At 45.2% G+C, this 27755-nt stretch overlaps 1 protein-coding gene across 2 annotated transcripts in view; it reads right to left on the bottom strand.

Annotated features, from left to right (window-relative positions):
• Positions 1-27755, bottom strand: part of LOC118085568 (galactosylgalactosylxylosylprotein 3-beta-glucuronosyltransferase 1-like) — a 60693-nt gene that overhangs the window by 11015 nt on the left and 21923 nt on the right. The window contains exons 2-6 of one of the 2 annotated variants that reach the window (XM_088668217.1): positions 12611-12720; positions 7629-7850; positions 3828-3972; positions 3123-3658; positions 343-639 (exon numbers count right to left, since the gene is read on the bottom strand). In XM_088668217.1, the coding sequence (XP_088524343.1) occupies positions 343-639; positions 3123-3658; positions 3828-3939 (945 nt within the window). In that variant the 5' untranslated portion in view covers positions 3940-3972; positions 7629-7850; positions 12611-12720. The remainder of the gene's footprint in view (positions 1-342; positions 640-3122; positions 3659-3827; positions 3973-7628; positions 7851-12610; positions 12721-27755) is intronic. The other variant, XM_035116379.3, reaches the window with a different exon arrangement.

Genomic DNA, 27755 nt, shown 5'->3' with positions numbered 1-27755 from the left:
AAAATATCAGTAAAACTTTAAGGTTCATTGCAGTAAGATGCTAAAACATGCCGGAAACACTCGGCAGTGGGTGCCTACCCAGTGGCAGACCTTGGTGTCTCAAATTTCAGTGGCACCCCTGTGTGACCCTAAAATCTGGTCCTCTCCCCCTTCTGTTGGATGTCATAGTTACGGCACCATCTGCGATACCCCAGAAGCTCTGTGTCCAATGCAACAGAACTGGACCCGCTCCCCAGAATCCACCTTTGGCTGGCCTAATCTCCTAAGAGAGGCACCTTCCATAGTGGAAATGGCTGGCGGGGGTGGGGAGGCTGTTGCGCAATTTCCCCCCACCATGCTAACCTTTGTGCAGTTGGCAGCTCTGGGCTCCAGTCCATCCATCGTGACAAGATCCTTCAGCAGGCTAGTTTCTTGGTAACCTTCTTTCACTCCGTCCAGCTTGAAAGTGGCCTGAGGCTTCTCCAGGATCAACCTGAGGCTGATGGCAAAGCCAGCCATGTCGATGGCAAAGGGCCGGTTAGGGTCGAACACGGCCTTCCAGCCCACCACTTTGCCTGCCGGGCTCACCTTTGGGGACTCGTATCTGAGGCCCCCGGCAAAGGCAACTGGCCAGACGGACACCCTCTTTGTGTAGCGCATCTGCTTGTCAGAAAGAAAACAAAATTGTGATGGCTGTTCCTCTTGAGAATTCCTCAAGTGTTCCCCTTTGATTCCTCCGACTTCCCTTCTTATGCACCCACCTTCTGAAAAGCCCGGCAGGTTAATGGGCACAGCAACAGTGTTGTAAAAAACGGTGGCACTAACAGCACAATCCTAACCACGTCTACTCAGAAATAAATCCCATGAGGGTATGCTCCCAAGTAACTGGGGCTAGGATTGCAGCCAACACTTCATGCTTATTTCCCATTGTGTTCAAGGACTGCAGCTGCTTGCTTTTATTGGTACTAATTCTTGCACCTTTATTTTTAGATCTTAATATGATTTATGTGGAAATCGTTTAAATTTGGCTGTGTACTTTCTGATGCGTTTTATTTTTAGGCCTTTGTATGTTTGGAATTATGTAAATCTTTTCGTGTTGTAAGCTGCCTTGAACATGGTTTTAACTATGGAAAGGCAGCATACAAATAAAATGAGGAGGAGGATGAACGTAAGGTGAAAGAGGTCAGTGGCCCATCTTGCTCTCATAGTGGCCAACCAGGTGTCCATGAGATGTCTGTACGTAGGACCTGAGCGCAAGGCCACTCTCCTCTGCTAAGGTTTCCAGCAACTGGTATTCAAAAGCATTGCTACCTCTGACTGTGGAGCTAACCATCGTGGCGAGTAGCCACTGAAAGCCTGGTCATACATTAGTTTGCCTAATCCTCTTTAAAAAGGGTAGTTGGTAACCATTACTGTAGGAGCAAGTTCCATAGCTGAACTGTGTGAATAATTATTTTCTTTTTTCTCCCAACCTTCACTGGATGACCATGAGGTCTAGTGTTATAAGGGAGGGGGGAAATTTTATTCTCTAACCAGTTTCTCCATAACATACACAACCTTATACACTACACAGCATCACAGATTTGTAGAGTCCAGGGATCTTTTGCCCAACGTGAGACTTGAACCCACGGCCCTGAGATTAAGAGTCTCATGCTCTACTGACTGAGCTACCCTTCAGGGTACTTCTATCCTGTTGCCTGTTCTCTAAACTAAAAAGCCCCAAGTACATCAACCTTTCCACACAGGAGAGTTTCTCCATCCCCTTGATCATTCTGGTTGCCGTTTCCTAAACCTTTTCCAACTCTACAATATCCTTTTTGAGGTGAGGTGACCAGATCCATTGTACATAGTATTCCAAATTCAGATGCACGGTAGATTTGTTTCATAATATTCTATTGCCACTCATTAGCAATACCTCAGTTTGGTGAGGTCCATTTGTTTTATTGTAGAAAATCCTTTTCTTGATTTAATGACCCTGAACAGTTTAGTGTCAGCAGCAAACTGGATTACCTTACCTTGATCATTTATGAACAAGTTAAAAAGCACAAGGCCCATTACTGATCTTTGGGGGCAGTCCTCCACTTTCTACATCCTATCCATTGGGAGAATTGACCATTTACAGTATTCCTACTCTCTGCTTACCGATCCACAAGAGGACCTTGTGGCGGAATGGTGCCTGATGATGATGATGGTTCATCATGGGTTAATCCCTCACTCCCATTCTAGACAAGTGTTCCCTGAGAGGCGGAGCTTGGGGGGGCATTCGAAATGGCAGTTGGGAGTTGGGGATTGACAGTTGGGAGTTGGGGAGTTGGTAGAGGGTAGAGTGTTAAAGAGGGATGCAGGAGCTGTATGAAGAAAACTGTGTTAAATAAAAAAAGAAGATATGTGCTTTTAAGAACCAAAGAAACTCATGTTTATAAGTTAAATAATAAAGTTAAATGTGCTTAAACGTTCACTGACTCGGCAGTGTCTCGGTACCTTCAGAGGTGTGACAAAGAGGGGAGAACAAAGCTTTCCTGGGGAAGAGGAAACTGTTTGCTGTTTCTCCTGTCATACAAAGGGCTGGTTAGCGAAGCCGAAGGAGCCACATAGTTGCCTAAGGGAGAGGCACACTGTAGCAGTAGGGATCCCAGGGAGGGAGACCCCACTGGTGGCCATAGGTTTCGAATGCAGAGCCTGAGGTACTCTGGAGACAAGTCCAATTTGGACTCTGGAGGTTTTTTTTCTCCTGTTTGTGGAGAAGCACAGGGAGAGCCTCTGAGGTTAAAGCAGTGAGGTGGGGGATCCATCACAGACCTCACTTCTTATTCCATGACTGCTAAGCATAACCTGGAGTCCTTGGTGAGGTACTTTGTCAAGAGCTAGCTAACTGTTGTTTACAATGACTGGCTGAAGCTATTGAGGATTTCATACAGGCCTCTCTTTTTTAAAAGAAATGCAGGGGATCCAATCTGGGACCTTTGGGATTAAAAACAAGTGTTCTACCACTGAGCTGCAGTACCTCTCATTTGCCATCGGCTTGGCATCTCTTCCTATCCACCCAAATAATGCTGTCCACTATGGACAGGGCAATGCACTCAACCAATGTGCCTGAATAATGGACCCCAAAGATGAAACCACCCTAAACTCGAGTCTCATACCTCCTCAAAGAGCTCTAGGCTATAGGTGTTGTCGTCATCAGCAAAGTAGACCACACCCTCTGGTGGCGGTGTGGTGCCAAAATTCTCCCTCAACCAATGCAGTCCAAGATTCCTCTGCAACGTGCCCCTCGGTTTGTGAGATGGGAGCCAGGAAGGGTTCTTCAGACTCTTAGGAGTCTCAATGTTCAGGTGCGTAAAATTGATCCCTGTCTTCTCCAGCAGATTGGATACTAGGTTGGTCCTTCTGGGAGAGTCTTCCACCACCAGCCAGTGGAGGTTCTGCACGTGGAGGAAAGTATTGGCCAGACGGGTCAGCTCAGCCTTCTGCACTGGCCGGCTGTAGGTCGGGGTGATCACAAAGATGGCAGGCAGAGCCTCTGACCATGGGGGAGGCCTGGAGTACACATAGCTCCGGATTATTTTTGGAGCTGTCCCAACAGCTGGTAGCCGAGCACATGATGAGAGTCCATCCTCCCTTGCGAGCGATGTGCTATTATTGAAGAGAGATTTGGCTGTCACGTTTTCATCTGTTTCCTCTAAGGCAAGTCGAACAGAGAGAATAAATCATAAAACACCCACTGCAGTGCCACCGAGACCTTCACCACATTCACATTCTTATTTTAATTTCCCTCCCCCGAGCACTGTAATTGCTATGGGGGGGAAAGTCACAGAAGCTCTTTGTAAGGCTGCGCCTGGTGCACTTACTTCTCAGAAGGCTGAGGTAGCGGGTAGTTGGGTACTGATGCCACAATGTAAGAAGAAGACCCCATGGCAAAGCAATCAGAAGTGTAGTGAGAAGGTTACGTCTCCTCAGCATGCTGCAGAGATGTCCCACTGCCTGGGCATCTCCCTACAATTCAGAAGAAGGTAGAAGGGGGAGTTATAAAAGTGTAGTGATAAATATGATGACACATGGAACGCACTTGTAAAAATTATAATGACTTAATAATTATAAGTGTACTTGTCGGAATAATAGCATTATTTATATACCTAAATATCGTATTGTATTAAAGTCCCCCCCCCAAGCTTCTTGTTAATGCATGTGATGCTGTAAACAACCAGAGGGCCCTGTTTGTGTACGGTAGCAATCTAGCCAGCATTTGTTGGTAGCTGTCTACATTAACTCCACCCTTAAAAACTGAGTCATTTTGTTTACTGTTCTCTCCAGACAACATGTCTTCTATTTCTTCCCTTCTATCTCCATGCATCCTGTAAATTGTTCCTGCATGAATAAAACCTTTGAATTCCAGAAACTGATTATTCTAATCTAATCCACCCAAGCTGAGAGGTCTGCTAACACCTCTTGCCTTCCCACAAGCCTGGCACCATCCACTGGCTGAGAAGGTGCAGCTGTTCCTGTGCTTCTCCACCCCCTTCCTTAACTCTGTATTCCTTTTGTATAATGTCTGTTAGACTGTAAGCCCGACAGTAGGGAGAGTCTTATTTTGTAAGCTTTGTAAAATACGTAGAAAAAAAATGGCAATTTATAATAGTGCTAAATAATGGTGGTGAGAATGATGTTGCTAGGTATAAGAACTTGCAGGCTACAACATAGCTTTTTTATTTTGTGAAATCCTAGCACTTAGATGCTTTTTGCAAAACCCCTGCTGGATTTTCTGCTATTATCTGCAAGAAACCTGAGACAGGCACTCACACAGAACTGTCAACTTTTACATTCAGCTCTCTGTGGCATTCACTCTATCAAGAAATACTTGGGAATCATTTCAGTAGTTAGTCCCACGCTCTAACAGGTGCCTTAATACATTTCGCATGTGCATCAGATTCAGACAAACCCTGAATCCTGAGTTGAAGCTGCTTTGGGAAAGATTCTTGTCTGAACCAGAATGGGATCTTTCCAAAGTGCCCTGAAGTGAAGCTGGGGAAACCAAAGTGATTTGGAATGTTTTGGATATTCAGACAAAATACTAAAAGTGGAATCTTTCCTCCCAACTTTGCCATATGAGGAAAACTCTATAGAGGTGAGGGAGAGGGTGGGGTGGGAGACTTCTTTTGTGATTGGCAGGTCTTAAGAGTTGCTTTTGGAACCATTTTCTAAGACCATCAAGTCCAAGCTCCCGTGGCCGCCTCCCGAAATGACTTACCATTGGCGGCGGCAGCAGCAGCAGCAGCAGCAGCTACATTTTATGTTTAAGATAATACTTCATTTTCTTGCTAATTATGCCATTTTAAATGTGTATTGACCTCCTTTAGTAATGTTTTATATTGAAATGTCTAAGAAAACATTTCATCTTAATTTTGCTGTGTTAAATGTGTATTTTGTATTTCACCTTCCTCCGCAATGTTTTATGTTGAAATCTTTAAGATAGCATTCTCTTTTATTGTTAATTATGTTGTTTTCATACAATCATAGAATTCTGGAGTTGGAAGGGACCTCGAGGATTGATTGTCTATTCTAACGCCCTGCAATGCAGGAATATGCAGCTGTCCCAGACGGGGATCGAACTTGCAACCTTGGCGTTATCAGCGCCATGCTCCAACCAACCGGCCCAAGATCACTGAGTATGTATATTTTATATTTGAACCTCTTCTGTAAGAGGTTCTGCTTTATTTTTTTAATGTTCTATTTGACGTTTTAATGTAGGTTGTAAACAATGTTGAGATTTCCCCCCTAATTATAAATAAATGAAAAATAATGATAACCAGAGGGAATAATTTTACAAGTGTTTTCCAATCACAGCAATGCATCACCTTGATCTGCTCTGTGCATTTTGCTAGTTCTGTTACTGATGCTTGCTTATCTGGAAAATGCTGCACATTCAAGTCCTTCTGCCTTTGCCAATGCCACATATCCACTCCCATTAAATCAACTCTGCACGTAAGTTCCTGTGGCTTTTAGTGCCAACTGAGCAGCACACAAACCTGAAGCTGTTTTCCCTTTCCTTATAACTTCATAGCTTCTGCACCTGTCTCTCTGGTATTTTGCAAGTTACTTTCCTAAAGGCAACTATACCATGCATGCCATTTTCATGTAAAATTATTACCTGCAAAATGTCAGGGATGGAGGAATGAATCCCTTTTAGTTCTCCTCAAGAAAATCAACTTTAAAAAAGTACCCAGCACAAAAGCCCCTGCACCAATCCTTTTGAATTTTGGCAGCTTTCTTGCTTTGGGACACCTGTCTGATATGTATTATTTCCACACACAATTATTTTCACACCTATTGCCCACAAAACAATAGGGGAATTAAGTTAACCCTTTTAAAAACCACCTCCCAACTGTAAATGCTGCCCTGGCAGGTAAAGCACTGCAGATGTACTTTGGCAATTTGGCAGCATTCATTGTCTTAGAAATGCCTGAAAATTTTATCCATTTCTGCCATAAACAAACAAACTGGTCAATATTTTAATCAGGCAAGAGACATGAAAATGAAACAAATACTGGTCTTAATTCATGAACTGAAATTCAAGCATGAACTAACTGAAAATTCATACAAAGTACATCCTGACAGGGAGCAAATGTTGAAAACAATGGAGCTTGGGGTTTGGAACAGGTGTGACTCCACACTCCCAGACAGTCCCATGAGTGTAAAAAGTAAACAATTGCCACCCTGTTGCAGCAGAACCAGGTAAAACATGTTTAATAAATAGGCACTCTTATGGTCTGATTCTTAGTTCTGAGTAAAAATGCCAGGATTGCAACTACCGTGTTTCCCCCTTTTTAAGACACCGTCTTATAACATTTTTTCCTCAAAAAAAAAACAAAAAAAAAACAGGGTGGCTTACTTTCAGTGGGATGTCTTTATTTTTTATTACCGGTACGGTTTTTACGGCTCAGGGCGCTGCTGGGCTCTCGAGTGGTCGGGTGGCGGGGCGGCAGGCGTCCTTGGGCGGGCCAGGTGGAGGCCGCTGGCTCAGGTGCTCTGCCCGCCACTGCAGGGTGCTCCAAGCTCCTTGGCCGGGCCAGGCAAGGAAGAAGCAGTGAGCCCAGTGGTGGTGGCAAGCATGGAAGCGGCAGGGACGGCGGTGGACGAGAAGTCCCTGAAGGAAAGTAGCCAGCAAGTCTAACGAACTGTCAGCGCTACGTGCAAACAAGCAACAGACGTTTCCCCAAAACCAGTCTCATAATTGCATTCAGTTACCTAGTTCCTGGTAGAGGAACAAAAACAGTTTCTGCAGTGTTTCAAGTTTGTTTGTTCTTTTATGAAGTGCTTTCAAGCTAGCCAGCAAAAGCAGAACATTGGAAGCAGTAGCTGCAAGAGCAGAGCTGATAGGCAAGAACAGAGCAGTTATGTCATAATCCTGCCAGCCATTTCCAATCCCTCTCTAGGATTGCAGTTTTGCTGATCAAGGCTGATGGGAGTCCAGGAACATTTCGGGGACCGCAGGTTCCCCACCCCTGAGTCAGAGCTGTGATTCTCCTGTCCTTGCCTGCAATATGTAACTGCTGACAGTTCTGAAATTTAGGAGAAAACCCTATTCATAATAACGGCACTCCTTCCCTTGCTAGGCGAGCGTACCTCGTCAGCCATGCTGCAAAATGACTCACCAGTTATCTGTCACAACAGAGGGCATGCCTTGACACCAATGGCTTTGAGGGAGAGAGTCTAGCTGGCAGGTTTGTTTAGCCCCCTGGCCTTCCTGGGATCTGCCGGGAGTTGGTGTCCTCTGAGATGCTCCTCAGGTGCAGAGTGTATACATTTGGCACTTCCTTGCAGGCCTTCTTCCACATTCCTGTCTGTCAGGGGGGGACTGCGCTTTCTCTGGAGGCCTAAGCAGACACAGACCTCATTAGTCACAAAGCAAAGTTTCTTACCTGCTTAGAAGAAATACGACCATGGCCGTTCCTGATACGAAAAGCACAACTACGTACAAGTATTTCATTTGAAAAGCTGATTCACATACTTACCAGGCATCTTCAGGAGTCCCTGTGCTACAGCCATACGTTTACAAAGTCAATTACAGTGGTGCCTCGCAAGATGAATTTAATTCGTTCCGCGAGTCAATTCGTTTTGCGAAAAATTCGTCTTGCGAATCGTGGTTTCCCATAGGAATGCATTGAAATTTCTTTGTTTGCCCATAGGAACGCATTAATTAAATTTCAACGCATTCCTATGGGAAACCGCGATTCACAAGACAATTTTTTCGCAAAACGAATTCGTCTTGCGAGTCACCATCAGATTGCAAGATGCATTCGTCTTGCGAAAAATTAGTCTTGCAGGGCATTCGTCTTGTAAGGTACCACTGTACATCATTGCTTTTTTAAAAAACAAAAACTGTTGCTAAAGGGTTGGCTTTTTTAAATATCTCTATCTTGTTCTCTCTAGGCTGAATACATACATACATACATACATACATACATACATACATACATACATACATACATAGTACATAGGTGCTTCAAGCCTTTCCTCAGCTGACAGGTTTCACCTGAGCTCTGAATCTTTTCTGATTTAGCAACATGCTCCTGGAACTGTGATGTTCCTAGTAATCTACATGAGGCCTTCCCAGTGCAGGGTAAAGTATATTATTCCTGCCTGAGCCTTGGGTAGAACGTTTCCACAACCCAGAATTGAACTGGCTTTTTGTGATGGAGTGTCGCATAGCTGACTCACATTCAGTTCGTTCTTCACCACGACTCCAATCTTCACTTTACATTTGCACAGCTAGTCTTCCTTCCAGTGCTTAGTGTTCTTTCCAAAGTTTACAGTGACATTTGAGAAAGACCAAGTAGTCATCATCAGTCTAGTGCTCCAAAGGATGGCAATAATTTTGCCATTTTAGTCCATCGTATAAAAAGGGGATGTTCTGAATGGGAAGGAGAGCACTTCCGCCACGACGACACACCTTTGCCAGCATGCGCTCACACCTCAAGAATATAAGGGTCGTCCTACTAGATCAGACCAAAGGCCTATCTAGTCCAGCATCCTGTTCTCACAGCAGGCAACCAGATGCCTATGGAAAGTCCACAAGCAAGATAGGAGTGCAAACACTCCCCCCCACTTGTGATGCCAAGCAACTTGTATTCAGAGACACACTGCCTCTAACACTGAAGACAGCACAAAGCCATCATGACTGGTATCCATTGTTAGGCTTATTCCCCATGAATTTGTCTAACCCCCTTTTCAAGCTCTGGAAGATGGTGGGCATTATTACTACTTCTTGTGGGAATGAATTCCTTAGTTAAACGATGCACTGTGTGAAGAAATACTTCTTTTGTCTGCTGTCAATCTTTCAGCATTCAGTTTCATTGGGTTTTCGTGTTACAGAGAGGGAGGAAAAACATCTCTCTCCATTCATAATGTTACACACCTTCAGGTCAGCTCTGGGTGCCCAGTGTGTATTTGTGCTGTGCCACCCCTAATATTCCACTTAAAAACCTGGGAATGGAAAAATGCCGTGAGAAGTTTTGATAGTTAATGGCGTTCTGCAAAAACTCAAGCAACTTTTGTTAGGAGTTTAGAAGAACTGTGAAGGGCAGTGACATATAATAAAAACAGATGAATGGAAAACAATTAATGCAAATTAGGCACTGGGAGACGTAGAGAATGACTAAAGAACTATATGCAACAGGGAAAGATCCACAGCTGGCAGGGGAAAATGCTATTGTGAGTGTGCATTTAAATATACCAGGGACAAAAGAAACCCGAACAATGATGTAACTTGTTCTCATTACTTAGAAGCAGAGGGCAAAACGGTTAATAGTGAGCAGTGAAAGCAGTTGTGTTTAAAACAGATTTCCAGATTAATTATGGAAAGGAGTGGGATGATGCATTCATGACACATAATGATGATGAACTGCTTCCTGTTCCAACTGTATCAAGGGACAAACACAAACAGATTTAAACGAGCAAGCCTGGATAGCTTGTTCCAAATCATATTTTGGATCTCTGAATACAACACATGCACAGAAAAGAGCAGTTAACACAACATTTTCACCCGGTCCCTTTACTTTTTCTTGCAAAGACCCATATCACTGAGACATGTGCTCACATGGCAACATCCCTTTAACTAACATGGTGTCAGATTTGTAATGTCTGAATGCACTAGACACTTTCTAGAGGGCTTTGCTCAGGAGCAATTAAATAACAGCAACCAGGGGCTGCTTTTCTTTGACCTTTTCACATTCTAAATGCTGCTCCAAAAACTATGATTTCAAAAGTACACCTACAGAACTCAACGGATAAACAAACCAGTGTTTGGAAACACATCACATAAGTATACTGGTCAGGTAGTCACAATTGGTTACAAAAAATGTGAACTGCATTACCAAAGAGAGACAAAAATGGGGCAGATGTGCATGACATTTGCCTATACACTAGTATTAATAGTTTAAATGAAGCCTGCAAATGTTGGAAGCGCCTCTAAAAGCTAGGATCAGAAATGAGCTCTCATCACTCCCTGTTCCCTTCCATCACCTTTCTTCTTTTCTGAGGTTTCCTCTTCTCAGCTCCCATATCTGTTAATACCTGCTTCAGAACTTCATTCCTAACCACCTATAACAACACTCACTGGCCGAATGATGGATGCCTTCAATATGCTGCCTAAGATCCTTGAGTCGATTTCCAATTATACACGTCTCGCTTTAATTTCAGCCATCCATCATCCGTTTTCCTTTTATATAGAGATATCTAAAGGAGAGCTTCATAATTAAAAGTTTGAGACGCAGCCTTTAAAACAGATGTTTCCCCTTTAACTTAAGTGTTCCTGTGGTCAACGCAACTGGCTAATAATTGTGCATGGGGGTTATGAGTCAGAAGGATTGGCTAAATAAGCATGGGGAACCTGTAGTCCTCCAGATGTGTTGGCCAACATCTCCCATCATCCCAGCCCAGTGGTCAAGCTGTCTGGGGCTGATGGGAGTTGACTAGAGTCCAGCATCATTTGGCAGACCACAGGTTTCCATCCCTCTATCAAAGGAAAGCAAGTATTGATTTCAAGTCAAAGAGGTAAAATGAATATAATTTTGAATATAATGAATATAATGTGAAGAGGAGGAGGAGGAGGAGGAGTAGACTCTTGGAATTAGCAGCCATTCAAAGATTGTTGACAGTGTGAACAAGCATGCTTTAGATCTGTCATTCTACACATTTCTGCCCATATCTTTACAAAATCTCTCCGTAGGAAGTAGATTTGCATATCCCTCTACGTGGAGCCCCAAGGAAAAGCACAGAGCACAACCTTCCATTTCACATGCTACACTGGGCAGGTTCGTTTTGAACGGTTAAGTATGATACCCAAATTATGGAGCAATTAGATTTTAACCAGCTGCAAAGGTAAAGGGTGTGACGGTCTGTATACATGCCAGACAAGGGATTATCTCTCCATGAAGAAATCTGGCTACGTGACACCATTGGCCACGTATATTTCTTAGTTTGTCCCCCAAAGTCGCTTTCCGTAATCATTGGCTCCAGTGGGTTGCTGTCCAACTTCTAGCTATTTCCATTCTAGCTGCATATATGAAATTGGCCCATACAGGGGGAGATGACTGACTGGGATGGATGCTCTGATGGTGGCGATGAGGAGGAAAGGGGCTTTAAACCTCCAACTGCTGCTGATCTGGATCAGGCCCTTGCACACAGTATTTATACTGGAAAGAAACATCCCCTTAACAGCAATGGAAGACATCCTAATGCAAAAAGCACATTTGGATGGCCCAGTCTTTGCTGTGGCAGGCAAAGTTCCCAAACTAGGTCAGATTCGCCTCATACTTTTAAAGCACGTGGCTTTCCCCCCCAAAATCCTGAGAAATAACACCCTAAGGAGCTACAATTCCCAGCACCCTTAACAAACTACAGTTCCCAGGATTCTTTGGGGGAAGCTATGCGATCTTAGGGAGGGGAAAAAACACCTTTCTAGCTGTACGAAGAAAGTGATCACATTATAAAAGGAAGATACAACCCCCCCCCCGCGCTGCACGAAACCTTCCCTGAAAGGATCACACACAAGCACATACTCAAACACACACCCCTGTGATTAAAGTTCAAACTTAACACACAGCTGTATGTTTTATATCAAACAAACATCTCACTTTGCTCTCAAAGGGCAGTGAATCTGGGTCAGGCTGTAAATGCTTTATCACATATTTGTAACCAGGTGTGTGATGTTGCCAAGAAAGAAATAGGAACATTAATTTCAAGAGTGGGAATAAGGCCCTTTTCTCTATGCACCAGGCATGTGGTCGGTGTGTAGATCTGTGTGGAACCTGAAAGGGAATTTGAAGGTTTTTTTGGCTGGTGAGATTCACACTGTTATGTATTGGTGTACGTACTGTACAGTACATAGTTTTCCTTCAGGTTCTTGGCAGTTGTTTTAGGAGGGAACTTTAGGAGAGAACCTTTGGAGGGAACTTATGTTTTGTTACATTGAATTATGTTTTGTTACATTGTTTGAGCCAGCCTCTATAAAACAGGCCGGCTCAGCAGGCTGTCAGTTATGTTCCAGCTTCCAAATAAAGAGCTGCTTTAAAGAATCGATGTGTCGTCTGCTCACTATTTAACACACAGAAATATCTGGTGCCCCTTACGTTACCTTTAATGCAAACTGATAGGCAGGAACTGCAGTCCAGTCCGGGAATACATTGGGGGCCAGCCTTTCTAATATTCCTACATCCCTCTAAAGAGAACCAAACCTTCCAGAACCTAGGAGAGGAAAAAGAGGAAGGAAGTTTAATAAAAGTTTTGCCACACTCATGGAAACCAATTATTTATTTGTGCCACAGAGTATTTAATTGCAGAAAGATAAAACATGTTTTCTTTCCTTAAAAATGTTGCAATCTATCTGTGTCTTTTAAATTGGGAGTTTAAATCTATGACCCTTAAAGATGGCTGGAAGATCTGCACTCAAGTGTATTAGGCTGGTTGCGGCAGTAGGTAAGGTTGGGGGTGAACTTTCTGCTATGTGCTCATTCCAGAATTGGAAATGGCATTGGGCAGGATCTCAAACATAGGAGGGAATCCTCTTATGAGGTCTGCGTTGGTTGGCAAGGAAAAACTAGTTATATGAAAAGGAAAGTTCCTGGATGCCAAGACCCATGCTTGGGGCAAGTACTCTTTGGGGAGAGAACGCCAGCAGAGATTTAAAATAACAAAATATGCAGCAAAGCAAAGCGTGGAAATATAGTCTGTTGTTGTTGTTGTTTAGTCGTTTAGTCGTGTCCAACTCTTCGTGACCCCATGGACCATAGCACGCCAGGCACTCCTGTCTTGCACTGCCTCCCGCAGTTTGGTCAAACTCATGTTCGTAGCTTCGAGAACACTGTCCAACCATCTTGTCCTCTGTCGTCCCCTTCTCCTAGTGCCCTCAATCTTTCCCAACATCAGGGTCTTTTCCAAGGATTCTTCTCTTCTCATGAGGTGGCCAAAGTATTGGAGCCTCAGCTTCATGATCTGTCCTTCCAGTGAGCACTCAGGGCTGATTTCCTTAAGAATGGATAGGTTTGATCTTCTTGCAGTCCATGGGACTCTCAAGAGTCTCCTCCAGCACCATAATTCAAAAGCATCAATTCTTCGGCAGAACTTTACAATATGCCCTTGTGAGTTCCTTCCAAAGTTTCCCTCTTCCCCCAGCATAGAAAAAGACCACACGTTAGGTAAGTTTAAAATGGCTTACTTAATAGCTCAGATTCATGTGCTTTTTCATACAGAAGTCAGAAAAGCTGCACAGGCAGTAAAACTCATCTTAGTTACTGTGGTGAAAGAACCTGAATTATTGGTATAGGAAACAGAAGCATGGCTTGTGAAAGCCATGTGGTCTGAGCTGCAGCAACCATCTCAGATCTCCTCACATGTTGAGCTTCTCTGGTAGACTGAAGGAACAAAGACTTGATTGTGCATGTGCAGTTCCTCCCAAGGTGAGCTAAGTCTGGCAGGGCAACTTGCTTTATGGTCTTAACCCCTTCATGCATAAGACTTAAGCATGTTGGTTATATGAGTCTAGTTATCTCACAGTCTGGAGGTGACACACCATCTTGAGTGTGTTTTCCCTGTCACTTTTCTAACTGCAAAAGACAATTTTAAAAAAATCAGACTGGTTGTGCTTGGGCAACAGAATGCTTTAATCCACTTTCATTGTGAAAACCTAGACTTCCCACTATCCACCTCACAAGTCTGGAGGTACCCTCTAGCATCCAGAGACTCAAACCAGGTTGGGACAGATCCTTAGTGAGCTGCCTAGGTCTGTGGATACTTAGGCCTCAGAGCCATGCAAAACCAGTCACTGTGATTGGCAGCCTCTGAACTGGCCAGACCTGGTGTAAAACAAACAAACAAACAACAACAACAACAACAACAGGATATTGGGCTTCTGTCCAGGCCTGATCAATATATCAGTGGCCTTTGCACATCAGATTTAGCCCTAGTTTAGCACAGACGCTGCTCAAGTCAAGTTCTAGTACTGGACAGCAAGGCTCTTCCTAGGCCTGGATTCAAGTCCAGCCACGCATGGCTCAGCCCTGACATTCAGATATGCACCACATGCATATTTTTGCTCTAAAAAACATAACAGGGCAGGCAAATAACCTGCCCAGTCTGGCCTTAACAACAACACTGGAAAACTTGGAGAAGTGACTTTCTTTCTTTCTTTCTTTCTTTCTTTCTTTCTTTCTTTCTTTCTTTCTTTCTTTCTTTCTTTCTTTCTTTCTTTCTCTTTTAAACTAAACGACACTGTGCTGGTGAGTACAGATGTGTCTGCCTTAAAATTTGTCACCAGTTGGTGAAACAAAGTCAGTATTGCAAGTCCCAAGCCCAGACGCACGAGCTGCAGTCAGCTGCATTTCACAGGCAAGTGTGCATTTGCGGGCCTGTGGGCCAGAAAGGATCTAATCAGATCTGTGCAAATGAATCCCGCACTCATTCGGTGCCTAGTAAACATGCACAGAAATTTGCCGCAGCTCGATGTGCCGGTTGCTTCCTGCTCTGCGGCTTCTTTCCCCCAGCAGCCCATAAACACCCTGAGAAAGTCCATGCAGATTTCATGAGTTGTTGGTGCTGGAAGACGCAGGCAGAAGGCAGAGCCTTCCCTCCATTATTGATGAGGCTGACCTCTCTTCAGACAAGGGATGCATAATTCATGCCAGCTCGGGTGTCTGTGGCGCTCGGCAGCTCTCCCTTCTGCTCCCTGAAATCAGGAGGAACTTCCTGTTGCCCATTGTCACCCTCCTCCCTCCACATCCCACTTGGGAGGGAAGGACCATAGCTCAGGGGTAGAGCATGTGCCCAGCACCTAGACGGTCCCAGGTTCAATCCCTGGCATCTCCATCCCTGTCTGATATCCCAGAGAACAGCTGCTAGTCAGTGTAGACAATACTGAGATAGATGGGCTAACGGTCTGACTCAGCATAAGGCAGTTTCCTACTATCTCAGAACAAACAGATGTTGTGATATGGGGTCAAGTACAGAATTTGCTATAGACCTGTATCTCTCCACCCCCCTGCCTGCTTCAAAACACCCAGGGTTTAATTTTTCTATTTAAAGTGTTTTCCTCTTGCAACGAAAGATGCCGTCATTACTGAGCGAGAGTTGTGTGCATTCCTTTGCATACTCTTTGGCCAAGTAATGCTCACTATCAGGTTATTGTGTTTTCCCCAGCAGCTACACAGCAGCGTTTTTATTACTGGGGGGGGGGAGCAATTGTCTCTGCTCCTCTGCTGTTAACATCAGTTGCAACGGCGAGGGCTGTGTGCGATACAACTGTGCAGATGTCATGTGTACTTGCTGGAGAGTGCCTGTGAGGAGCACAACAGTTGTGTGATTCTCCACCCACCCACCTGTATCTTGAAGTGGTAACGTCACAGAACTGGGTCGCATTTTCTGTGCCCCCCCCCGCCCGAAAGAGGTAGGTCAGCCCATAAATACACAATTGAGCAGTGTGTGTGTGTACAAGTCCTGGAAAATCCATACACAGAATATATATTCATCATCTATTTTATGTGTCACATTTATACAGTGGTACACCGCAAGATGAATGCCTCGTGCAACGAAAAACTCGCAAGACAAAAGCGTTTTGCGTTGTACGAGGCGTCTCGCAAGACGAAGTTTCCTATGGCCGCACTTCGCATTGACGAATAGGAATGCATCAATTAAATGGGTAGACCGGGTAAACTGGGTAAATTGTAAACTGCGCTTTGCAAGATGAAATTTTCGCTATACAAAGCGACTCGTGAAACGAATTAATTTCATCTTGCGAGGTACCACTGTATTCCACTTTTCCTCTAAGGAGCTCAAGGTAGCGAACGTGACCCACTCCATCATTTAATCCTGACAACAACCCTGTGAGGTAGGCTAGGCTGAGAGGCAGTGACTGGCCCAAGGTCACCCAGTGCGCTATGCGGCTAAGTGGGGGTTTGAACCCTGGTCTTCCACATAGTCTGCAAGGGCTACACTGGCTACAGAACGAGGTTACAAAACTGGTGTTTGGTCTCTGGTTATTTGAGCCTTGGTGGCTCATGCCTCCCTTTGCCACAGGAGGCTTCTATGAAACAGCTATCCAGCCTGTTCATGTTCTTCTATGAAAATGGTGGCATGGAAGGTTGCATTGTCATAGGAAAATGGTAAAGTGCCAATAGACCATCAGATCCAAGGTAATGGAGTCAGTAGATCCCAAACCTTTCCCCCAATGGAACACTGGAAAATACCGGGGGGGGGGGGTATTTTCTGATTTTTTTTCTGCAGGTTGTAGCATTTGTAATGCGCTGGGCTACATTCCATGGGGTTTTTAATTGTATTTTTTATCGCCACTTTCATTTCTCATATTGTATTTTACCGTTTTACAATTTGAATTCCACAGAACTCAAATTGTAACCCAATAAAATAAATACAAATGGTAATAGAAGCAATAAAAACACAATTGAAATCCATACGGATATTTTAATGCGGACCTACCTTTCTTTCAGACCACCTGAAAGAAAACTTGCAGTTCACAGTTTGGTAACTCCTGCAATAGTTGATAGCTGGCTTCTTCCAGAATTCCCTGATCACACTCCTCTATCTACCTAGAATCGTAGAGTTGGAAGGAGCCCTAAGGTCATCTAGTCCAACCCCCTGCAATGAAGGACTCTCAGCTAAAGCATCCAGGACAGATGGCCATCCAACCTCTGCTTAAAAGCCTCCAAGGAAGGAGAATTCACAACCTCCTAAGGAAGACTGTTCCACTGTTGAACAGCTCTTACTCTCAGAAAGTTCTTCCTGGTGTTAGTTAGAATCTCCTTTTCCAAATGTTTAGTCAGAATCTCCTTTCTTGTAAGTTGAAGACATTGGTTTGAGTTCTACCCTCCAGAGCAGGAGAAAACAAGATTGCTCCATCTGACAGCCCTTGAGATATTTAAGATGGCTATCGTATCTCCTCTCAGTTCCCTCTCTTCCAGCTCTAAACATACCCAGCTCCCTCAACCGTTCCTCATAAGGCTTGATTTCCAGACCCTTCATCATCTGGGTCGCCCTGCTCTGCACACATTCCAGCTTGTCAACGTCCTTCCTAAATTGTGGCAGTCCAGCTCTTCTGTGGAGTATGAACTGGTGCCTAGATCCAAAAACTGGTGCTTAGATTCCAAAAACATGGAATGCTTTGTACAAATTTGAACCTTTTAAATACTTGATTAGACCAGGGACACCAAATGGTAACACAGCAATCAACACTTAGCATCCATTCTGAAAAAAGCAACGGAGCAAAACCAATTTCTTTTTCTTTTTCAAAAAAAAATCCACAGTACATTTTCCTGCCAGCACACTGCAATGAGCAGAGCTATGTATGCAAAGACGTTCATCCTCAGTTACGCGAAGGGGAGGTGGGCTAACAAGGGGATTCAAATCAGCCACAGGAGATTTATCAGAGCGGGTTCAACGTACTGTTTGAGATTATGGTTTATCCCTTTCATTCTACGGACTGTGGGAGCAGCTTGTGGCTGATGGAGCAGCTGGTCAGCAGGCATAGATCACCCTAACAAACAGGATAGCACTGGCTCAAGGAGGCAGCTACTGAGATAGAGTTCTGCTAATCAGGGGCTTGGCTTTTCCTTGCTCTTCCATTGCTATGCAGACTTAATGAGATAGTTGTTGAAGCAGATTCCACCCCCCCCCTCTAAAAGAAGCACATCTGCAATGAGCTTTCCGCATCAGAGAACGGCTCTGCTGCACGTTGGGGATGTACTGCTTATAAGGGAAGGAAAAGTCCCAGCATCCAAAGCAAGAGGGGGCAGGAAAGGAGGCAATGGTCACTGTTACAACCTGCATTGGGGGGGGGTGTCAATGGGAGCAGTGGCAGTATAAGGGCACTGGGTGCCAATTCCATTTCTTTAGCACTTTTTAACCCAATTTTCCCACAGGGCCCCATGGAGATGACATTGATTTATTTATTTTTAAACTGCCAGTACAACACACACGCACACATATAGCCTCATAGAATTGTAGAGTTGTGGGTCATCCAGGTCAGGGATGTCCAGCTCCCAAGAGACTGCGATCTACTCCCGGAACAAAAAACTGGCAGTGATCTACCCATTTTTAGGGGGGGCAAACAAAAGTTGTTGAGCTTTTTTTTGGGGGGGGGTGTGCCATAAAACAATGACAAAACAATAAGAACTCCGCTGCTCTCACCTTCGTCCCCGTGACGTTCCCGTTTCATGCTCCCCTCTGGTTGGTCCATCACGGGAAAGCAGAGAACAGGCGCGAGAAGCGCTCTACTGCCACCCGATCGCATGGGTGGACTGGCACACCCAGGGATCCGCGAAGCCTCCTGCCGGAGTGAACTTGCCGCAGCAGGGGCTTTCAGAAGACCAGCATATCAGGGTGCCAGCGCCAGAGCAATGACTGACTCTAGCCATATCACGACAACACCTGTGTGGATCCTCTTTTCCCCCCACGGAGGAAAATTAGCCTGAGATCGACTGAGATCGACCGCTATCACCCGGGGGTCGACCTGTCGATTGCGGTTGACCAGTTGGACACCCCTGAGGTAGGTCAATCCCTTGCAATGAAGGAATCTCAACTAGATCATACATGACAGGTGGCCATCAAACCTTTTTTAAAGAACCTCCAAGGAAGGAGTGTCCACCACTCTTATGGGAGTCTGTTACACACGCACACACACACACTCTTTATTGAAAACGAAGAATGTAATCTGGTTCTCACCATGGCCAACCAGATGCCTGTGGGAAATCAGCATGCAGGACCTGAACACAAGACCACTCTCCTCTCCCGTGGCTTCCAGCAACTGGTAATCAGAAGCATTAGTGCCTCCAGCTGTGGAGGCAGAGCATAGCCCCTGTGTCTAAGAGCCAGTGGCTACTGTCCAACCATCTCGTCCTCTGTCGTTCCCTTCTCCTAGTGCCCTCAATCTTTCCCAACATCAGGGTCTTTCCCAAGGATTCTTCTCTTCTCACGAGGTTGCCAAAGTATTGAAGCCTCAGCTTCACGATCTGTCCTGGCTACCTTATCCTTAATGAATTTGCCCGATCCTCTTTTAAAAACATACAAGTTGGTGTCTTTCACAGCCTTCTGTGGGAGTTTGTTAGCTATTTAACCAACAAAATAACAACACACTGGTGGCATGGCCATTCATAACTGCTCACTGAATCTTAACAGTTGGGGCCCAAGGCTCATCTTTCCAACCCCCTGCAATGCAGGAATCTCAACTAAGGCATCCATGACAGATGGCCATCCAACCTCTGCTTAAAAGCCTCCAAGGAAAGAGAGTCCACAGCCTCCCAAAGAAGACCGTTCCACCGTTAGAAAGTTTTCCTGTATGTTTAGTCGGAATCTTCTTTCTTGTAACTTGAAGCCATTGGTTCAAGTCCTACCTTCCAGAGCAGAAGGAAACAATCTTGCTCCATTCTCCAAGTGACAACACTTGGGATATTTGAAGATGGCTATCATATCTCCTCTTTTGAAGGCAAAACGTACTCAGCTCCTTCAACTGTTCCTCATAGGGCTCAGAATGGAAAAAACAGCATACTTTCCCAATGGACATTTCTTAGGGTTTTTAAAAAGCTTTCTACATAAGTGAGCCTCGTTCAGGCATGCTAAAGGCCAGAAGGGGAGTGCAAAACTCCACCTCAGGACGGGGAGTCATAGGTGTGGATGGACTGCTCACAATAACATTTCTTTGTATCTCCATGAAGAATTGCCCCATTTCCTCCCTTTCCCCTCCCCTCTTTAAGGTAAAGGTAAAGGTCCAGTCGCAGACGACTCTGGGGTTGTGGCGCTTATCTCGCGTTATTGGCCGAGGGAGCCGGCGTACAGCTTCCGGGTCATGTGGCCAGCATGACTAAGCCACTTCTGGCGAACCAGAGCAGCGCATGTACCGCCGGAGCGGTACCTATTTATCTACTTGCACTTTGACGTGCTTTCGAACTGCTAGGTTGGCAGGAGCTGGGACCGAGCAACGGGAGCTCACCCCGTCACGGGGATTCGAACCGCCGACCTTCTGATTCGCAAGCCCTAGGCTCTGTGGTTTATACCATAGCACCACCTGTGTCTTTAGCTGCCTCGTAATACAGATTGTCTAGGCCAGGGATGGGGAACCTGTAGCCCTCCAGATACTGTTGGAGGCTAGAGTCCAACCACATCTCGAGGGCTAGATGTTGCCCTAGAGCACTCCACATAATACCACATTATGGTATTACAAAAGTCATATAGGCAGGTGTGCTCTTGGCTAAAAAGACCCTGTATCTTATCCCCACCACCTGCAGCAAGCTCACCTGCACTTGCCCCTCATTGCAGGTTCGTGTCTTTTAATAACACAGGACTCAACTATACAGCTGTAAACAAAACATTTTAAATCTATTGTAAAGTGCAATATACAAATGTGACACTAGATGCCGACACTGAGCTATGCCAAAACTAATGAGCTATGGCAAAACTAATTTTTTTAAAAAACAAAAACAAAACATTTTCACAGCGTTTTTTATATGTGTGTAGATTCTACCATCGTTGCACCAGGAACTTTGCATGAGCATCTTTGCATGAGCTATGCTTCATCACCATTAAGACAATCACAGTAAATACTTGGCAGCCCTTCTCACCTAATCTCAGGTTTATTCTGAACACATTCACTTATTACCTGGTTTGTGAAATTGGCTTTTAGTGGAGAGGGTAAACGAAGCTTTAGGGAGGCGGGAAGGTGAAAACAACAATGGTTTCAATTTATTGGAGCACTTTACTGAAAGATTTCTTTCCTGGAGTTTGGGGGTAGTGCCTGAATGGCAGATTTTGTGCACATCTAAGAACTCGAAGGCAATTTCCCCATTTTTTTCAGCAGCTCAAGTACACCAAACTTCAGAAAAGGGTTTGCGTGGACATGTTGGACCAATATCTTTTGGTACCGTTGTCTTTCAAATCACATATTTTATATTTAACTTCACTTAGTAATGCTTTCTTTTGAAATGTTTAAGATAATTGCTTTGTTAACTTTGCTCTGCTCAATGTACATTCTGCAGCCGACTTCCTCTGTAGTGTTTGTTGTTGTTTTTTAAAAAGTTTAGGATAATATTTTAGTTTCCTGTTCATTATATTTGAATGAGTGTTAATTGTATTTAAATGTCTATTTGACTTTCTTCAGTAATGTTTTCTTCTGGATTGTTTTATTTGATGTTTTAAAGTAGTTTGTAAACTGACTTGAGATTCCCCCCTTAAAAATATAAAGCAGTATAGAAATGAAATTATTATTATTATTATTATTATTATTATTAATAAAGGTAAAGGACCCTTGGCCGGTTAACGCCAGTCAAAGGTGACTATGGGGTTGTGGCGCTCATCTCGCTTTCAGGCCGAGGGAGCCGGCGTTTGTCCACAGACGCATGTGGCCAGCATGACTAAACTGCTTCTGGCGCAATGGAACACTGTGACGGAAACCAGAGCACACGGAAACGCTGTTTACCTTCCCACTACAGCAGCATCTATTTATCTACTTGCACTGGCGTGCTTTCGAACTGCTAGGTTGGCAGGAGCTGGGACAGAGCAACGGAAGCTCATCCCGTCGTGGGGATTCAAACCGCTGACTTTCCGATTGGCAAGCCCAAGAGGCTCAGTGGTTTAGACCACAGCGCCACCCACGTCCTAACAACAAGAACAACAACAATGTACTGGGTATACTCTTCCATCCTGGATCTCTTAGCCTGGGTTCCCCCTTTTCTCCCATCCTGTTGGTTACAGTGGCTTATTGATTTCTAACAAGGCACCCTTGTTCCAACCTTCGTTTTCATCTCCTACAGCACTCAGTGGGCTCATGATCACCCTTTGTTTTATTTGGTTTTGTTTTTTATAATAATAAAAAAAAAAAGAATAGCACATGTAATATACTGGGGCCGAAATCTCATGCCCACTTAACTGGGAGAAAGGCCTAGTGAACTTATATCAAAGTAAATGTACACAAGTGGTTTGCATAGGACTTGTCATTGATGTACTTTCCCTACCTGTTCCCTGGTTCTTTTGCCTTTTTGCTTCCACCAGGTTGTTCTAGCGTTAGATACAGGTCCCTATAAAGTGCTGTCCTAGGCAGCCACCTAGTGGAAAGGCCATCCTGGTCCTGATGCAAATGGCTAATTAGGCTGTACTGTATTCAGAAACACCACTGCAAAAAGGCACGTAGCACCAAGCCAACCACACAACTGGGAAAGCACCACTTGCAAGGGAGAAGAAAGTCCAGATGTTTCAAATGAGATTCATTTCAGCCCTGTCACACATTGGATCAAATCTTTTCTCAGGGGCACTATAAGTATATAAATATTACGGTATGTGCCCTAAGAAATGGGATCATGAAATGTAGGATATAATGCACTCTCATAGTCCTTCCACTAAATCAAACTGAAACAAAATTATCAAGTTCCTTTAAATGGTTCCCCCCTGTCCCTCTCTCTCACACATATATCAAAAACCCAAATGTCTAAAAATCAGACAACTCTCAAACATGAGAACCAACTAAATGGAGCCTAAAACCTCTTTAAAATTACATGCAATTGCTGCCTGAACAACAAAGGCAAAATAATAAACTAAATATTTAAACAGTAATTTTCATCAAATGCAAGGAACACAACAGCAAATCCTGCTGCAAGAAGCTTCCAAAATGTTGTGTGTGTGTGTGTGTGTGTGTGTGTGTGTGTGTGTGTGTGTGTGTATACATATACAGATACAGATAAACACCAAAAACCATTGCCTATGTAGCCAAGTGCTACTAATGAACTCAGGGAATATGTGTGAGCACAGCTTTCATATCCTAGGTCCGTTTGTAGGGGACTTACTTTTATTTCACAGTCAGTCACACTCTGCTCCAGAGAGGATGGTTGCTTGGAGCTTAAAAGCCTGATCTCATGCTGCTGCCACCAGCCCAACTGGCAGAGAATGTTTCCTATGTGCATTCAAGCAACCCCACCCTGCAATCAGTGAAAAGATAATAGTCGAACTGCATGGATTATACGGCCTGGAGTATAAATGCATATCAAAGCCCACAGGTGTCTGGCTGGCCACTGTGAGAACAGAATGCTGGACTAAACAGATGGGAGTTCATGACATACAAGTTTCCATGCATGGCGTATGTAGTTCCTTAAGATGAACTCACCTGCTTAAGAACACGTAGCCGTCTACTACAGTTTACATGCTGGGGCATGGGGGGCAAAAAAAAGAGCAAGCAGTCTCTTGTTAAAAGTTGTTGGACAGAAAGGCGGAAAACCTGCATTTTCCGCAGCAGCAGGGGAGCACAAAACCATGTACTGCATGATGTTCAAGACATCGGTTGACTTTAGAGCAGGACTGAGTAACATGTAGCCCTTCAGGCGCATGTGGATCCCAACTCCTGTCTGCCCCACCTAGCATGGCCAGGGATGAGTGGAGGTGCAACACCTAGAGGGTCTCCTCTGCTTCAGAGGAGTATGCCATGTTGAATCATGATCCTTCTCCCGGTGTCCCTGGTTTATATGGAGATTGTGCAAACTTTTGTAGTAGATCCAGTAACTGTGGGTTGCTTCGGGGTGGGTGGGGAGACCCAGAAATAAACCAGGGAGGCAATACATTTAATTAGGATCAAGTAAAATGTCACACAGCAGTTGGCAGGCTTTTGTGTTCCCCTGGTATTCAGACTGGATCAGTGTTCCAAACTCCCATTGTTCTAGGTGCATTTTGTGACAGGGGATTTCATCAGTGCAAGCAATTTCTGAGCTCTGGGCGCAGGACTGCGCCTAAGATTTCAGATTAAAACTGCAGAGTGGAAGGAAAGGAGGACCTTTTTCTGCCTCCCCACTTCCAGCCACTCTCTGAAGACTGGAGAAGAGACCCTCTTAAGAATATTAGGGGTGTGTGCAAGGGAAAGACTAGGCCATGTGAAAAATGAACATAATATTTTAGCTGCCGTTCATTCATTTTCAGCTTTGTATTCTTGTTACAAAAAAGGGCACGAAGACATTCCGTTGTTGCGCCGATAACCTAGGTTTAAAGTGCCATTTAGCTCCTAGCTTTCATATCTCAGTTTCTAACACTGGACTGGATATCAGGCTACGAAAAAGTTGGGATGAGAAGGAAAAGACCCTGAAGTCTAAAGTTTTTAACAGTTGCAAGAAGGAGGTGTTACCCCAAAAATAAGACACTGTCTTATATTTATTTTTTCCTCAAGAAGACACACTATGGCTTATTTTCAGGGGATGTCTTATTTTTTTATTACGCATCCAGCCTCGCCTCTTCCTTGGCACCCTCCAGAACTTATTTTCTTATTTTCGGGGTATGGCTTATATTGCACAAATGCTTAGAAGTCCTGCCATGGCTTATTTTATGGGTATGTCATATTTTCTGGGAAACAGGGTAAGTACAATCCTATCCCTACTCAGAGAAGTAAGTCCAGTTGTGTCCAGTGGGGCATCTGGATACAGAATGGCAGCTTTAATAAGGTTAGAATCAGTGTGTTTCAAACCTGGGTCCCCAGTAGTTATTGGACTGCAATGTTCATCATTTCTGACCACCGGGTGGTGGGAGTTGGGAGTCCAACAATATCGAGGGACCCAAGTTTGAAACACCCTGAGTGGGTGCAAAAACATGACAGATTGCACTAAGGTTGTACTGGGATCCAAAAACAAGGGCTGTTCCCCATTGAAAAGATAAAGGCTGCTGGTTACCTGGCTCTGCCTCCAGGAGTTGTGGGGAGATACTACCTGTTGGCTAGTTCTGGTCCGCCCCCTACCCCAGTGAACTTTCTCAGACTGCACAAAGGGTAACTGAGGGCACTGATATATTATTTTGATGAAAGCAACACTGGCTCTTTCTGGATGACAATACCCTAAGAAACAGATGGATTTTGATAAATCAAGTTATTTATATCTGTGACTAACCTTAGTTACTCACGTCATGCTAAAAATCACACATGTGCTCTCCAGAAGAATCACTGATCAGCAAGAACTAGCATATTTCTTTTGGGGTGGGGGGGAGGTATTACTTATAACAAGCCCAGAGCCTTGTTATGAGGCAGCAAGGAAGCCATGCTGCTGACATGTCATGTGTGGAATCGGCACAGCTTCCTCACCTCCAGGTGCCTGTAGTGGTTCCCTGGGGATGCCTTGACATGTAGCAGCTGCTGCTGCCGCCTGCAGCACCAAGTCCTCTGCCTAGTTGCATACCTGTCAACTGTCCCACTTTGAGCAGGACATCCCAGAATTACAGAAGCCATGCTGGCTTCAGATTGGACCCCAGGATGTCCCGTTTTGGTTGCCATAAGTGTGTGAACCTGCACAATGGTGCAGCCCCAAAAGATGCACGTTTTGGGGAGCCATGCTCTCGGATGAATCCTGTGACTCACATGGGGGTGCTGTCCAGAGAGACACACATCCTGATTTTGTGCTGCAGGATGTTGGAGGGTATGTAGTTGGTCAACTCATCAAAGAGAGATCCTGCCTCTCTCATTGGCTTTGCTTCCCTATTCCATCTTTAGCCGGGGTGGGGTGGGGTGGGGTGCCAACGCTGTTGCTGCTGTGTCACTAGCTCTTTGGCACCTTTTTGGATCTGAGGCATCGCATGAAATGAATGGCACTACAGCAAGAGACGAGGAAATGTATTCGGCCTGAGGGCCACACTCTCTTCTGGGCAGCCTTAATAAGGCCACATACCTGGGGTGGGGAGGACTAAAGAGACATGTAGGTGTAGCAACAATGGCAATCTTTTTCACCTTTGTACATTTGGTTAGCTGCTACACACACACGGACAAGGAAGAGGCATTTGATCAGGCACATTCCAACCAGGCAAAAACTCTTGGGGTGTAAAGTAGGACCAGTAAAGGGTATGGCCTGCGGATAGTTATGAGGGCCAGATAGAGAGGTCTGAAGGGCTGCTTCTGGCCCCCAGGTCTGAGGTTCCCCATGCCCGTGCTACAGGTTGTCATAGGTGTCAGCAGAGGCACCCACAGACTATGCATCCATCCTGCAAATTATAGAATTAAGCTGAAAAGTCTCAAGCCCATTGAAAGACCTGGGCTCCAGCTACAGGCAAGTATTGAACCCACCTGTTATGTACTGAGCTGAATCCTAGAACAATAGGATTCAGAATCAGCGGGAGCTACCCAATCCAACTCCAGGTGGAAGTGAATCCGCAACCTGATTGGCCTGCTGGAGCAGCCAATCAGGCGGCTGGCAGAAGCGAATCTACTACCTGATTGGCCTGTAGGAGCAGCCAATCAGGCTGCAGGCAGAAGTCAATCCACAGTATAATTGGCCCACAGGTGTAGCCCTGAAGTAGCCAATCACGCAAGGCCCATTGTGTAAATAATGTATATAAGCAGATGGTTTTGGGAAAAGAGCCATTCTTCTTCTCCTCTTCTCCTTGATGACTATGAGCTGAATAAAGAGCATGAAATTCACTCTCGACTCCGAGTACATTTCACTGGCGACGAAGGTGGGATCCTGCTGAGCTGACCGCCACAAACGCACTGCACCGCAGCACCGCCACCTGCTGCACCGCTGCATCGCACTGTGCATCCAGGCTTCAGCTCCAGGACCCAAGGAACCCAGAATGGCAACCGACAGCAGCTTCTCGCCATTCAAACCAGCATCAGGAGACTGGGAAGGGTACGCCGCCCGTTTCAACTTCCTCCTGCAAGCGAAAGAAGTCACCAACGATGCCATGAAGAGGGCGACATTCTTCAGCGTCTGTGGAGAGGAGACGTTTGAAATCGCCCGGGCTCTCCTTGCACCTAGAGATGTCGCTACCGTCTCTTACAAAACAATAATGGAACGGCTGAAGGAGCACTTCTCACCACAGCCCTCGGTGGTAGCTTGCCGAAATGCCTTCTACGCAAAGCAGCAAGCCCCGGGGGAAACCATAACTGGGTTTGTGACCTCCCTCCGCCAAGCCGCCCGGCTATGCAACTTCTCAGAGTTGGAGAACATGCTTCGTGACCGCCTCGTCGGTGGCCTGAGGGACGAGATGTTGCAACGACGCCTCTACGCCAAAAAAGACCTCACGTTCCAGATTGCTCTGGAGGAAGCCCTGGCAACCGAAGCCGCCAAGAGGTCAACGCAAGAGGCACGACCGGCCCCGCCATCCCAACCGAGGGTCTACCACGAAGACCTCACCGACGAATCCGAATCTGACAGGGAGGAAGTACACCGAGTACAGCGGCGCACTCAAGCAGCACACACACCACAGCAGCCTCGACGAGAAGGAGGGAACTGTGCAAGCTGCGGGGAGAACCACGAGAGGAGGACCTGTCGTTTCCG

Source organism: Zootoca vivipara, chromosome 4 (genome assembly GCF_965207765.1).
Source record: "Zootoca vivipara chromosome 4, rZooViv2.hap1.1, whole genome shotgun sequence".
Lineage (NCBI taxonomy): Eukaryota > Metazoa > Chordata > Lepidosauria > Squamata > Lacertidae > Zootoca > Zootoca vivipara.
This window is presented reverse-complemented; position numbering and strand designations above follow the sequence as displayed.